Source organism: Cariama cristata, unplaced genomic scaffold (assembly GCF_000690535.1).
Source record: "Cariama cristata isolate BGI_N322 unplaced genomic scaffold, ASM69053v1 scaffold30365, whole genome shotgun sequence".
NCBI lineage: Eukaryota > Metazoa > Chordata > Aves > Cariamiformes > Cariamidae > Cariama > Cariama cristata.
The window spans coordinates 1030-14068 of NW_009616300.1; the positions used below are offsets into that span (position 1 = coordinate 1030).

At 52.9% G+C, this 13039-nt stretch overlaps 2 protein-coding genes across 2 annotated transcripts in view; one reads left to right on the forward strand and one right to left on the reverse strand.

Moving 5' to 3' along the window:
- Positions 1-488: 488 nt before the first annotated feature.
- On the forward strand, positions 489-1871 carry KBTBD13 (kelch repeat and BTB (POZ) domain containing 13). Its single transcript, XM_009700131.1, has one exon. The coding sequence runs from the start codon at positions 489-491 to the stop codon at positions 1869-1871; it is 1383 nt and encodes a 460-aa protein (XP_009698433.1).
- A 3919-nt stretch (positions 1872-5790) lies between these two features.
- The window catches only part of UBAP1L (ubiquitin associated protein 1-like), a gene marked incomplete at its 5' end in the record, with an annotated part of 7460 nt that continues 211 nt past the window's right edge, over positions 5791-13039 (reverse strand). The window contains 5 exon segments of the mRNA XM_009700133.1: positions 5791-5925; positions 6885-6986; positions 11029-11238; positions 12486-13030; positions 13033-13039. The exon segment at positions 13033-13039 is cut by the window's right edge and continues 211 nt beyond it. Coding sequence (XP_009698435.1) covers positions 5791-5925; positions 6885-6986; positions 11029-11238; positions 12486-13030; positions 13033-13039 — 999 coding nt within the window.

Genomic DNA, 13039 nt, shown 5'->3' on the forward strand with positions numbered 1-13039 from the left:
CTGACATCAGTTACCTTGCTGTGGCCGTAAACCCCACTTTTTTACGGGAAAAAAAAAAATAATGCCACAACATGCTCTTCCCAGCTATGCAAACATGTTGCCCTCCCTGGGGTGGGGATCGACCCTTCATGGCATCGCAAGGAGGATGCCTGAGAGCCGGGAGAGCAAAACCCATCTCCCCCGGGATGGCCGGGCATCCTCCTTGGGACGAACAGTGATAGAGCCGGGTATCTCCGCCACGACCCGCACCGGCCAGGGGCCCTGCCTGTGTTTCGGGTGGGCAGCTGAGCTCGGCGGATGCCTTTGAAAGGCCCTGGTCACGAGCTCGGCTATCTTTAGCCGAAGGTATTTATATTACAAGGCAGTGGTGTGGCGGCCGCCGGGCAGTGCAGCAAAGGCATCAAGGGGTGGAGGAGGCAGGAGGGGGCTGTGCCGGGACACGGGGTGCTGCCCCCAACCCCGAGAACCGCTGAGCCCCCAGGGCGAGGATGACCCCGGAGGAGGAAGGCTCCCGGGCAGGGCCCCCGGAGCGGGTGCGTATCCGGGTGGAGGAGCAGTCGTTCTGGGTGGAGAAGACCTTGCTGGTGGAGAGCAGTGAGTATTTCCGTGCCCTCTTCCGCTCAGGCATGAGGGAGAGCACGCAGGAGGAGATCGGGCTGGGGGAGCTGAGCGCGGCCGGGTTCCTCGCCATGCTGCGGGTGCTGGCGGGCGAGAGGCCCGTCCTCAGCAGCGAGGAGATCTTCCAGGCGGTGGAGTGTGCCGCCTTCCTCCAGGTGAAGCCCTTGGCCAAGTACCTGATCCACTCCATCAACTCTGACAACTGCATCCTGCTGTACCAAGCCGCCGCCATATTCGGTCTCCTGGATCTCTTCCATTGCGCCGCGCTCTACATCAGGGACAGCTACGCCGAGCTGGAGGAGTACCTGGACTGCCTCTCCGCCGACCTGCTGGCCTACGTGGAGACCCTCCTGCCCAGCACCTTCGTGGCAGTGGGAGCCCACACGCCCACCTTCGAGTTCTTGGAGGACCTCTCCAGGACCATCTGCTACCTGGATGAGGAGACCAACACATGGAGGACCCTCTCCTGCTTGCCGCTGAGCGCCAGCACGTTCCTAGCCGGCATGGCGACCATGGATAATAAGATCTACATCGTGGGTGGTGTCTACGGAGCCAGCAAGCAGGTGGTGGAGAGCAGCTTCTGCTATGACGCCAACGCCAACACCTGGAGCGAGTTCCCCAGCCCTCATCAGCTGCGCTATGATGTCAGGCTGGTGGGCCATGAGGGCTACCTCTACGCCATCGGCGGGGAGTACGAGAAGATCTCTCTGAAGTCTGTGGAGAGGTACGATGTGGCCTCCAGCACCTGGACGTTCGTCTCTGACCTGCCACAGCCGAGCACGGCAGCACCCTGCGCACAAGCCATGGGGCAGATCTTCGTTTGCTTGTGGAAGCCACTGGACACCACCGTCATCTATGAGTACGAGACCCAGCGAGATGCGTGGCTGCCCGTCACCGAGCTCAAGCGGCACCAGAGCTACGGGCACTGCATGGTGGCCCACCGCGACAACCTCTACGTCATGCGCAACGGCCCCTCGGATGACTTCTTGCGTTGCGTCATCGACTGCTTCAACCTGACGTCACGGCAGTGGACCGCCCTGCCCGGGCAATTCGTGAACAGCAAAGGAGCCCTCTTCACCGCTGTCATCAGGGGTGACACCGTCTACACCGTCAACAAGATGTTGACGCTCCTCTACTCTGTGGAAGAGGAGACCTGGAGGTTCAAGAAGGAGCGGGCAGGTTTCCCGCGCAGCGGCTCCTTGCAGACCTTTCTCCTGCGGCTGCCAAGGCGCGACCACGATGTCGCAACGTAGGTGGCCACCCATCCCACGTCGGGATGCTCTCCTCGCACGTGGCCTCGGTTCTGCACCCGTCACTCCCCTGGGCTCCTCTCCTCCTCCATGGAGCCATGCCTAGGCCCAGGGACGTGTCACGTTGGACCTTGGAGGTGACACTAGACCCTGGCAGAGGGAAAGGGACTGCAGGCAGCTGCCTGCACTGCACGGGCTGCCTACAAAGTCCTAACAGATGTGGGCTCACGAGCCAACTGCGTGCAGGGCTTCGTGCCTTCTGCAGAGGATGCATACCAAAGAGATGCAAACACAGGTTGTATTTATTTTGACCGCACTCTGAAGGTGTGCAGCATCCCACCTCCTCTCTGCTCCGATGGGAAATCATCCATTATATGCTGGAATTAAAAGGAAAGCTATAAAACCCCCTGTGTTTTTCATTACTCTTGCGTTTGGGTAGGTTTTTTCCCCACTTTTGAAGGAAAATACTTCGTAACAGGGGATCCACATCAAGGCTTGCTCCCGCTCACGGAATGCTTTTTCAGCTGCGGCTCCGTTTCAGAGCCGTGCGTGGGAGCGCGGTTCCCACGCAGCCTTGCGCTCCCCGGGGAGATCTCCACGGCCGCTCCCGGCCACAACGGCGTCCTGGGAGGAGAAGGGGACAGGGGAGATGGCGGGGGTGAAGGAAAGCATCCCCTAGGCAGTGGATACTTCATGCACTGAGGGGCTTCTGGGACCTGGGAACCATCCGTCACCCCCCTGCCAAGTGCATTATCCAGGCTCCTCCAGGCTTGTCTGGCAAGCCCCAGCACAGACCCAACGGGGTTGCAAGTGCCGGTGCTCGTGGGAGGCTCATTTGAGCCAAGACAAGGTCTTTTTAGGACATGGCAAACCTTGGAAATACAGAGGGTGCAAAAAGGGAAGGAGAGGAGAGAGCACCGTCATTGCACGGCGATGCCAGGCTTGCAGAGGTCTCCTCTGTTAGCAGAGCTCCGTAACCAGATGGGCCGTTACCACCGCCCGGTGTTGAAGGTTGCTAGCCCTCAACACCAGCTCTGGGGATGGCTGGAGAAGACAGAGCTCCTCTTTGTGACCGCAGCACTGCTGGGAGACCTGCAGGGACCAGGGGAGCAGCAAACCCAGACCATGGCTCGGCTGGTTTTCCCTCCGTGGGGTAAGCTTCGGGCTGCCGGTGCCATCCTGGCGCAGACGGAGCGGAAGGGAATACCAGCTGGGATGCCTCAAATACCTCCACTGCCGACCCTCGCCAAGTTCTCAGCATTTTCAAAACACTTCCCGCATTTGAGAAAAACCCCCACGCAACCCAACCACAGACCAAAACAAACAAGAAAACCCCAGCTCGCGTCCACGTCCAGATTGAAAACCGCTCGATGCGCCTTGTCCTCATTTGCCCATTGCCACTGGGCCAGGTCACCACCCCACCGTCACCCCCGGGATGGGGACGGCAGCCAGCGGAGGGGCAGGTCTGACGGTGGCACGGGGCAGGCAGGGGACACTGGTGGACCTCACCCAGCTCCACACCATGCTGCACCATTCGCTGAGCGGCGTTACTATCCTCGGGCAGACCGTTAGCCGAAAGCCCAGCAAGTCAAATCCTTCCCTTCCTAGACGAAACCAATTAAGATTTCGCGTTGTCTTCTCCTAACTGAAAGCAGCACATGGAAGCACGCTGCTTTAAAACCATTTTAAGTTGAACAAACAGCTTAAATCCTCCATTAAAATAAAGCTATAATAATTCTGTTACTAAAATATTTATGACGGGCTCCTGTGGCTGCGCTGGGACAGCTGAACTTGGCAGGCTCTCCCCTTCCCTCCAGCTCCGACACCACCAAGCAATACAACCTCTCCCCCCACCTTCACACGCTGTTTTTTTGACAGTTTAGGGGTTTACCAAGATATTTGCCAACAAAACGCAAAAAGTTTTAAGTGTAGCACCTGGGGGAAAGAGCAGGTCTTGGCAGGCACTGCTGGGTATGGCACGGATGCTCCCAAGAGAGGAGTAATTTGCTGCATCCATCAATCCAGACCATGATACAGACAGGAACACAAGATAATTTTAGGTGCACAGGGAGGGAAAAAAGATAACAGTTCTTACCTCTGCAAGCAGGGGGAAAAAATGATGAGGCAGGACCAAGCAAATCTCTAACGAGAGCGAGAGACTGCTCAGCCTTTGCACGGTGAGTGGGCACGACACTGCAAACGTGCTTCGCTCCACCAAGAATTTAGTCCTCAATGTTACACATTACTGGCACCAGCACAGCACCGTTATCTTCCCCTTTCAATCTTCATGGTGTTCACGCCGCCAAAGATTACAGTTGGAGGCGAAGCGATCTATCTAATCACAGTTTAACCTTTTGCAAGTTTCTTTTTTAAGGTGACATCATCTTGGCAAGGATGAACGTAATGAAAAAGCTGTCTGTAGAATGGACTTGCCTTATAAGGGCTGTATCAAAAATAAAAGCTTGTATAACCAAGGGAAAGCTGGAGGAAAAACAGGGCTGGGACCTCCAAGCAGAGCCTGTCAGCTCCCCACGAATATCTCCCTTGGCCATACAAGGTGCCACGTTCTCCTTTTCAATGCCGTTAAAGAAGAGCAGGTATAAAGCATCCTTGGGGATGGATGGGTCAAATCCCCCAAAACCTGGATGTCAAATTTCCTCGTTGCATCCAGGCGAGGATGAAGGCAGCCACGGAGGGCTGCACCCTCCTGCTGGTGTCTGGCACCTACCTAGAGATACAGGGAGAAGGGACACGGTGTTTTAACTCGATGGCAGCATGTTGGGCTGGGAGATTGTTTGGAAGGATACAATGGAAAAATGGTACTACTGCAACTAATTACAAATTTTCTCTGCTAGGTTGTGCCAGTTGGCATTCTCACAGGAAAAGACACAAATATATTTCGGAAGAACTCCTCCAACCATTTTTACTCAAAAGAAATTACATCTGTGTCTAATTCGCAGGAAAATAATATACTTTTATGTGAAAACACTGTCCACTGTTCCACTGCCAAGCCAAGGGACACATCCCGTAAGGTGATCTGAATCTCCCCCATTCTCCATCCTTCAGTTACATACAAAAATTCCCTCAGGCATCCAGATTTTCCTGATCCTGACATTTATGCTTAACTTCATTTGGAGCCACTGTCTCCACAGTTTAGGAAAGCATCCCCTGAATTTCCCTGATTTGGGCAGAGCACGAGGGCAGCCAAGCCATTCTCCATCTCTCTGTTCTGATTTCACGAAATTCCCCAAGCACAAACCCTTGCATAAGCCATTTTTCATTGCACTGGATAAACTCCATGTATTTCTAGAGCAAGGGCAGCTTGTTTTCCTTCCTTACCCTCATTGAATTGTGTATTTTTCCTCAAGTTTCTGGTTTAAAAGGAGAAGCTAACGTGATCAGAGTGGATTTCAATCACAATATTCAAGCATGACTAAGTCAGCTGAGACTCTTCCCAAGCAAGGACCAACAAATGTTTCTGGAGGAGCCTTCAGTTTTTAGGAAAACAATCTCTTCTGTTGATTTATATAATCTTTTAAGAATCCACATTTGATTGTAGTTGAAAACATGACACCCATCACCCCAGGCGGAGGGAGAAAACCATGGTTTGGGTTTTGCAAAATCTAAGCTGAAGGTGGTTTGGATCTCATTGCATCTAATCGGAACAGCTGAGATGATCCAGGGTGGAGATGTGTGGGTGAAGAGAGAAACACTCCCGCTATAAAGCCTTTGCCTTAGTACAGTGACAAACACGCTTATGATGGATGTCCATAAAATGAGATGAGACACTAAGCCAGTGCTCTGAAGGTCTGTGCCCGCTGAGCCGTGCTGCTCGGGCAGGGATGGGGCAGCAGAAGGGTGAGGGTGTGCTCACCCACCCGAGTCCTTCGGTGGTCCGGTCTAGGAGAGGGGAAACTGCTGGTCACTGGGTTTTCATCACGAGCTCTTCCAGCGCCTTCTCCCTCTGATTCCCACAAAGCAAAAGAACTTCTTTGATTTCATTTTGCTGGAAACCCATATCGTTAAACTGAGCTAACAAATGCAAGAATTCAGCTGCCTGGAGGAAGAAGAGAAAGGAGCGATGTTATCACGGGGTTTTACGGATGGATTTATCGTAGAGTTGCAGCAGAAATGGCGTTGGGTGACGAGGCTGCAGCCAAACGACCTGGCCGGGTTGTATTACCGCTGAAGGGCACTCCGACAGCAGACTGAGGACACACATACCACTGCTAGCGTTTAAAAGTGTGCCTTTACATCAACTTTTTAAATAAGAAATATTTAATAAAGTCAGCCTCTAGCTTCACTTATTCCTTATAAAGTTTAATATCAATTCCATGCAAGCGTTTGTCTGTGTTATAAAGAGACCAGGGAAAAGCAGTGAGTACAAGCTGGAATTAATTTGTCCTGCCTCCCCCCCCTTGCTCAGGTTGGGCCCCACCACCACAACATCTCCCGGAGCTGTGTCCTCAATAAACAACCCCCTGCCTGACACTGAGACCCAGGTGCCCTCCCGCTGCCACAGCCCTAACGAGCGGTGAGCCGGCAATCCGACGTGCCGTTGGCATCATGTCAAACACCATCGGTCCAAATTTCAAGCGGTTCTACCCCCCCCCGCCAAGCTCTTCATTACCCCCAGGAGGTGATTGGTGATGGAGAGCAATGCCCGGTGTGCCACCATGGTTCTTCTCCCCGGGGGGTGAATGCCAAGGAGGAGCTGGGAGGGAGGTAGCGAACGCGGGTGCTGGTGGGCTCAGGGCGAGGGATTCCCCACGCAGGGGCTGAGCAAGCATCGTGCTTGCACGGCGGGGTGAGCGGATGGATGGAGAAGAGCATTGGAGTGGGTGTCCTTCCCGAGGGGGTCCTCACGGTGACGCTGCCCCGGGGGTCTGCCACGAGTGTGGGCTGGGTGCTTACAGGGCAATGGGTAGCAGAGGTGGAGGGGATCGTGCAGCTCACTGGAAACGTGAGCCCGGAGAACGCAGCACAAAGGGCCAGGCTGTGCTGCCCCGCTCTGACCTTTTTCTCCGAGTACTGGAACATTTCCATGGCCTCCTCCACCTGCCCTTCCTCGTAGCCCTGCTTCAGCAGCCGGTCACAGGCACCCAGGTAGCTCAGGAACTGCAGAAGAAGACAACTGGGGTTAATCCAACCTCGCAGACACGGGGACCGAGTGCATTCAGCAGCCCACCTTGCCACACACTCATAGGGAGGATCAGGGCCACCGCCGTCCTGCTGATTCCTGTCTGATGCTCGGCCAAGGTGGTCTGTCTGTCAGCAGGACTCCCACCGGGAGAAGACAACATCTCGGTCCTCCCGACTCTCCCAGGGTGGGAATGGGAACAAGGCGGAGGGAAGATGAGGAGCAAACCAAACATCTGAACCATCTGAGATCCAAAGCAATGGCCTCCAGGCTGCGGGGTGAAGCAGAGCCCATCCCGGTGAGATGCCTACCCTCAGTCGAGCCGGCATCCCTTTGATGCGTCGGGGTTCGGGTGCCTATGGGTTTGCTCCAGGGTCTGAGCACAAATACCACCCCAGGGGAGACCCGTCTGCTGTCATTACTGAAAGTAAACAGTTATTTTTGGCTTTGCTCATTGTTCTTGGAGTGCTGACAGCACTATTCCCAGAGGTATCTTCTAAATACCACGAGAATCATTCACTGTCCGAAAACATATGGGACAGACAGTAATAAATGAGCCATACAATAGCAGGGGGAATAAAAACATCCCATGGGTCTCCCCGAAGCCATGCTGTCCTCATCCAAGGAGAAGCTGATTCGTATCTCCCCAGATCCACCAGTGCACAGACCTCCACCCTCCTCAGCACCACCACAGCCAAGGAGAAGGATTCGGTAAAAGACCATAAAACATATGAAAAAGCCAAAAAAGTCCCTCAAACGTTGAGTTGATCTAGTTTGGCTAACAGCAGAGTAAGGATTTTAAGAAATGTCAGCCTTAAGGAGTGGCTTATTAACTCAAAAATGAGACAGTCACTTGTCATTGCCATTTGTAACCTGTTTTTATTTTCCTCGTTACCTTATTAACAAAAAAACCCAGATCATCGCGGTATTTGCTTGCCCTGTCGTGGCAGGGCCAGCCACTCACCGTGCTTATGGCAGAACACAGACAGTCGTGGCAGCCTGTTCAAGCCCAGCATGAAATCGGTGCTGTTGTCAACTCAATGACTTTTATCATTAAAAAAAAAAAATATATATATATCCTGAAGACTAAACAAAACCAGGTTTTTAAATACTATGACCTGCTAACCCCCTGGGTCTGGAACTGACCCCACCACTCACGGAGGAAGAGGAGACGCTACTGCCCTCTTGAAGCTCCTTCTCCCCTTGTAGCTCTCAAGGAAGCTCCTTGTAACACTTGAGAGGTGAAGTTCCTCCGGCGCAGGAACCCTTGGAGAGCTCGGCTTTATCCACTACCTGACCAACCCAATAACCTCATCACTAACTGCTTATATGGGAAGAGACCTCCAGGCTCTGGTAGATCAGTAACTTGCCGATTTATCTCTTCCCTCATTTGCGCTACTTGATGTTATGTGCGACAATTTAGCTTGAGCATGTGCAATGACGTAATGGAAATCCCCCCTCCGGTGGGTTTTTATCTTCCACATCCCCATACCACCTTGGCTGACTCCCATCAGAAAGGCCCGTCCCCGTGAGGTCCCCGTTTCAGGTGTTCCAACAACTGGCTGCTGAAGAAGAGCAAAGCCTTCCCACCAACCGTTTCACCGACCCACCTGGACCATGGACTATATGCTGCCAGCATGGAAAAACCCATGAGCAAACACCACCAAAGACCCAAATGATGATTTCATCATGGAGGAACAGGGTAAACATCTCCCCAGTCCTGCAGCAGGGTTCAAGCCAAGGATGGCACTGAGCCTTCAGGGACAGAGACTCTCCAGAGGGGACAAGGAGACCCCAGCCAGCACCACGGCTGACAGCCCTGCACAACTCACTGCTGCAGGTGCCACCACCAAGGACGCAACTTCTACAAGCGTCAGAGGGGCTTGGGGAGCCGCTGCTTGTGGGAAGCGCTGAAGATCTAGATTGTTGCTTGGGAGAAGACAGCAAGTTCTTGTGGAGGAGGAAGGGGCAGGAGCACATTATGGAAGCACAGCGGAGTGCATAATTTGCTGTATTATTGACTTTACAAGAGTCCAACAGTCCAGAGGGTCCCCATCCGCGCATGGCCAGGAGGTGGCTGGGGTGGTGGGCTGGTGTCCCCTGGTGAACGCCCTGCTCTGAACCCCGTGATTACGGCTGTTTGGGGAGATGGATGCTGACCAGCTGCAGCCATTTGTTGCTTCTCAGCTCAGACGCGCATTGAGAGCTCCGTGGATCAGCGATGCATTTTTGATTGATCAATGATCATTGATCAAGATGCAATGATGCATTTTAGGTTTAGCCCTTACCTATGACATCCTAGATGATGAACCTCTGGTGCATTGGGGCAACTAACCCTGCTTGAGCCTTTTAGAGAGGTTCTTCCACCAAAATTGAGAAGGCATTGCCTCTTTAAGGCAGCAGACTTGCCTTCTCCACCAGGGTGGGCTCTGCCAGTTTGACTTGACTCTGCAAAGAAATTGAGCAATTTTTGGCTACCATCTGGTACTACAATCAATCTTCACAGTTGAAGCTGTCATCGTCACACACTGAAACTCCACATGACACCAGCAAGCAATGAAGAGCGCCCACAGCTCTTGTTTTTAACGAGTTGAAACATATTTTCCAGGAAGGTTTAGCCTAATTTGGTAGTTTTGTACTTGTAAGAGACGCACGAAGGGCTAGGCTTTACGTTTTATCTTGGCTGTATTGGGCATAAATGGGAAAGATGATGGGAACTGCTGGTGAAGGCGGCACAGGATATAAGGCAGACCTTATCCAAGGGAATGGGAGTAAGATGCACTGCTTCTTCATATTGAAGCCAGCAGCTGCTACAAGACCCCCTTGCAGGGCTCTGTGCAAAGAACATGGGCTGGGCTCTGTCCATCTTCCTCTGCCGAGATGAAACCTTTATGAATTGAAGAAATAAAGCTTCCCTTCCCACCTTGGCTTGCAGTGACCATCGCCTGAAACACCAGCGAGGGTCTGGGGAGGCTGGTCCAGCCCGGGGTGACTCAGGAGGGAGCCAGAAGCTGCAGGATGACTCAGCCACAGAGCAGCTTCATGTGCCGACCAGACGGGTAAGAGCTGGCCCACGCAGCACAGGCGGCTCCTTGGGGGAACGGGAAGGAGATTGGCACCCAACAGCGGCTGCTCGGCGCCGTGCCTGCTCACACCTCCGCCTGGGGTCTGCTCCTGCTCCCTGGCACGACAGCCTGGTGGACATTCCTCTTGCTAAGCTGCGATCAAGCCCCTTCTCTGTCTGCAAGAGCTACTTGGATAATTCAGCCCTATTGAATCCTCCGCTGGGATGGGCAGGTCCAGCCCCAAGCTTGCCAAGCCAGAAGGTCAAAGCCAGCAGCACCCCTGATGGCACGGATGCTCTGAGGCCACCTGGACCATGGGGAGTTTGTTTGGACAAGTAGAGACCTCGGGAACTGGGACGCAGCACAACGGGCTGTGATGTACTTGGATACCAGGGGTAGGAAGAGGTTGTATGTTAATTATTTTCAATAAATTCCAGGTTATTATAGAGGGTTCCTCAGGAAAAGAGCTCTGGGACCCAGTCGCAATGCTTGCCTGGCGTCCCTGGTTGCTCCAATGTGGGGAAGTTGTGTTTTGGAGAGAGCCCAGACAAATCTCCGAGGTATTCACACAGTCCTGCTCTGACAGGATGAGCCATGGCAATAATCATACGAATCTAACAGCCGGGAAAAAATGATGTGCAAAAAGTTTCCATATACGGGGGCGAAATTTGTACTTCAAAAGGACACCATGCTCCATGCAACAGATTGAACAGATAGCGTTACCCGGCCATTATTACTCGCTGAAAAGCTGAGGGCGACTCATTGCTATTTTATTACAGCAAAAACGCAAACGTGTGATCTCACGGAAAACCCTGTCAACCGAGGTCTGAAACCAAAGTGGGAAACCCAAGGCCATCAGAAGTCCACCCCAAGCAAGACAGCCATCCCTTTCTCCGTGAAAATCAAGTTTTTCTCTACCAAAAGCTTTGCGCAGTGCCGTGCCAGCTGCACTAACCTGACTTAAGCTTTGCCTTCCAGTCTTCTGGAGGGTGAGGATGGCTTTGCGGGTGGGGTAGCCCAAGGCTATGACGGGCTCGATGAGGTCTCGCTCCTCTTGGCTCAGCGCAGAGAGCAGGTCAGCTGCCGAATCCGGCTGGGATCTGTGGGAACTGAGAGGTCGGGCAGGCGTGGAGGCAGGGGGGAGGCAGGCGTAGGGGCTGAGGGACTGCAAGAAAAAAAAAAAAAACAACACAGCAGATGGTCTTCTTGCTCCAGCTCATGAAATTATGTTAAACAACCCAAGCTGAAGCAATGCTTTCAAATGCTGGCAGTTACCTTGCTCTCTCCAGAACAGGAAAATTCCCACACATGGAACAAACCCCCATGGGCATCAAAGGAGACTGGACTTAATTAAATCCAGGCTCAGCTATAGATACAGATCGGAGAAAACAGAGCTCAGGAGGGTTCACAGGGCAAAGCGAGCAAAAGCAGCTTCCTTTCCCTGGGAATTCTGGTCATCTCTCCAGCGAGAAATGCCATGCTTGTCCTTGACCGGCCAAGCAAGAGGCAGCGCTGCCCACAGACAGGCGATGCAGCAGGAGGATGCTCCCCTGATGCCTCGATTACGCCCGTGACGTTTATCAGATGTATTTAGGGTTCCGTTATAAAACCATCTCCAGAAATGACCTTGCACATCCATGCACTTGCTGGGGGCTGAGGCTTTAGCGTTCAGCACGATGCATGTGCAACGGCAGCCGAGCAGGGTGGGCGATGTACAAATACACACGGGCATTTAATCGTTCCTTAATTACCCTATGTCTAATGTAACTACATATAAATAACCTGGCCTTTCAGGTGTCTGATGGTTTTAGTAGTAGGTTTTCAGTAATTCATCTCCTAAATCTCTCAAGTAGCTGAGTGAGATGTGATTTCTTAAAAAACACGGTGCAATTCAGATTTAAGGTGCCAAAGCAATATTTACTCCGTATTTCACATCACCATCTCTATCACTAAATGGTTTCTATTTCTAGTGGGATTATGAAGTCCCAAGTTTCCTAGAAAAGACGTGATGGCTATAAGGGGTCATTTCGCCATAAAGTCTGTTTATGTCTGTTAGAGGGGGAAAAATGGAGAGGAAAGAGGGAAAAAACCCTTATTTCACTTTTTTTTAGTGTTTCGATTGAAAATCAAGTAAGACACCTTGCGGGTTGGGAAAACCAGGAATGTTTTGGTTAGGACAGAGCAAGTAAACATGCTCCCAGAAGGCTTGCCTTTAAACCCCGGCAAAAACAACTCCCTTCCTTCACTTCTTACCAAAACTCGTCAGCAATTTCTTATGGGTTCAGTGCTCCCAAAACCACATTTCAGTTCCATTTTGCTCATCAGACCCCAGCAAACGGGACCAATTCAATACCCTGCACCTCCCTCCTGTCACAGCAACAAGAAAAGGGCTACCAGAAGAAAACATCTCACCGGCACCGTGGGCTTATGCCGTTTGATCGGGGGGATCGGCGCAGCCGGAGGAGCTGGGACCAAGGTCCCCAGGTGGGACACGTCCGGGGCTGGCCCGTACTTGATGCTGCGACTGGTGCGGGGACACTGGGGGAGCGGCCGTGGCACCGGGACCCCTCTGTTCTCCGTGGCGGCTCTGTTCAAAGGATGCACCAAAGCAGCCAGCTTCCTCCTGGCCGCTTCCAGCTCATTCTTCATGTTGTTAAATATCACCATGGATCTTCTCTGCTTGCTCGGGTCCAGGCTGGCTGGGTTGCGACTGCCTTTCTCCGGCGAGGGCTCCAGCAAGCCGGGCGATGTCTTTGGTCGGGTCTGGTAAAAGCTGGGATGCGGAGCCACACCTTTCCCAGTGTTCCTCCTCCTGGAAATCTTTTCGTCCTTGTCATTCTCTTCCCAGGAGGTCGAGGAGTACTCATCGTCCTCTGAGTACTCATCTTCCTCCGAGTGCCAGGTCTCACTCTCAGTGTCGGACAAGGCACCTCTACCTTTGGCGTGCCCGTAGCTGCCGTCGGGAG

Coding starts and splice junctions, on each gene's coding strand:
- KBTBD13 (XM_009700131.1), top strand. CDS start 489: ATGACCCCGGAGGAGGAAGGCTCCCGGGCAGGGCCCCCGGAGCGGGTG.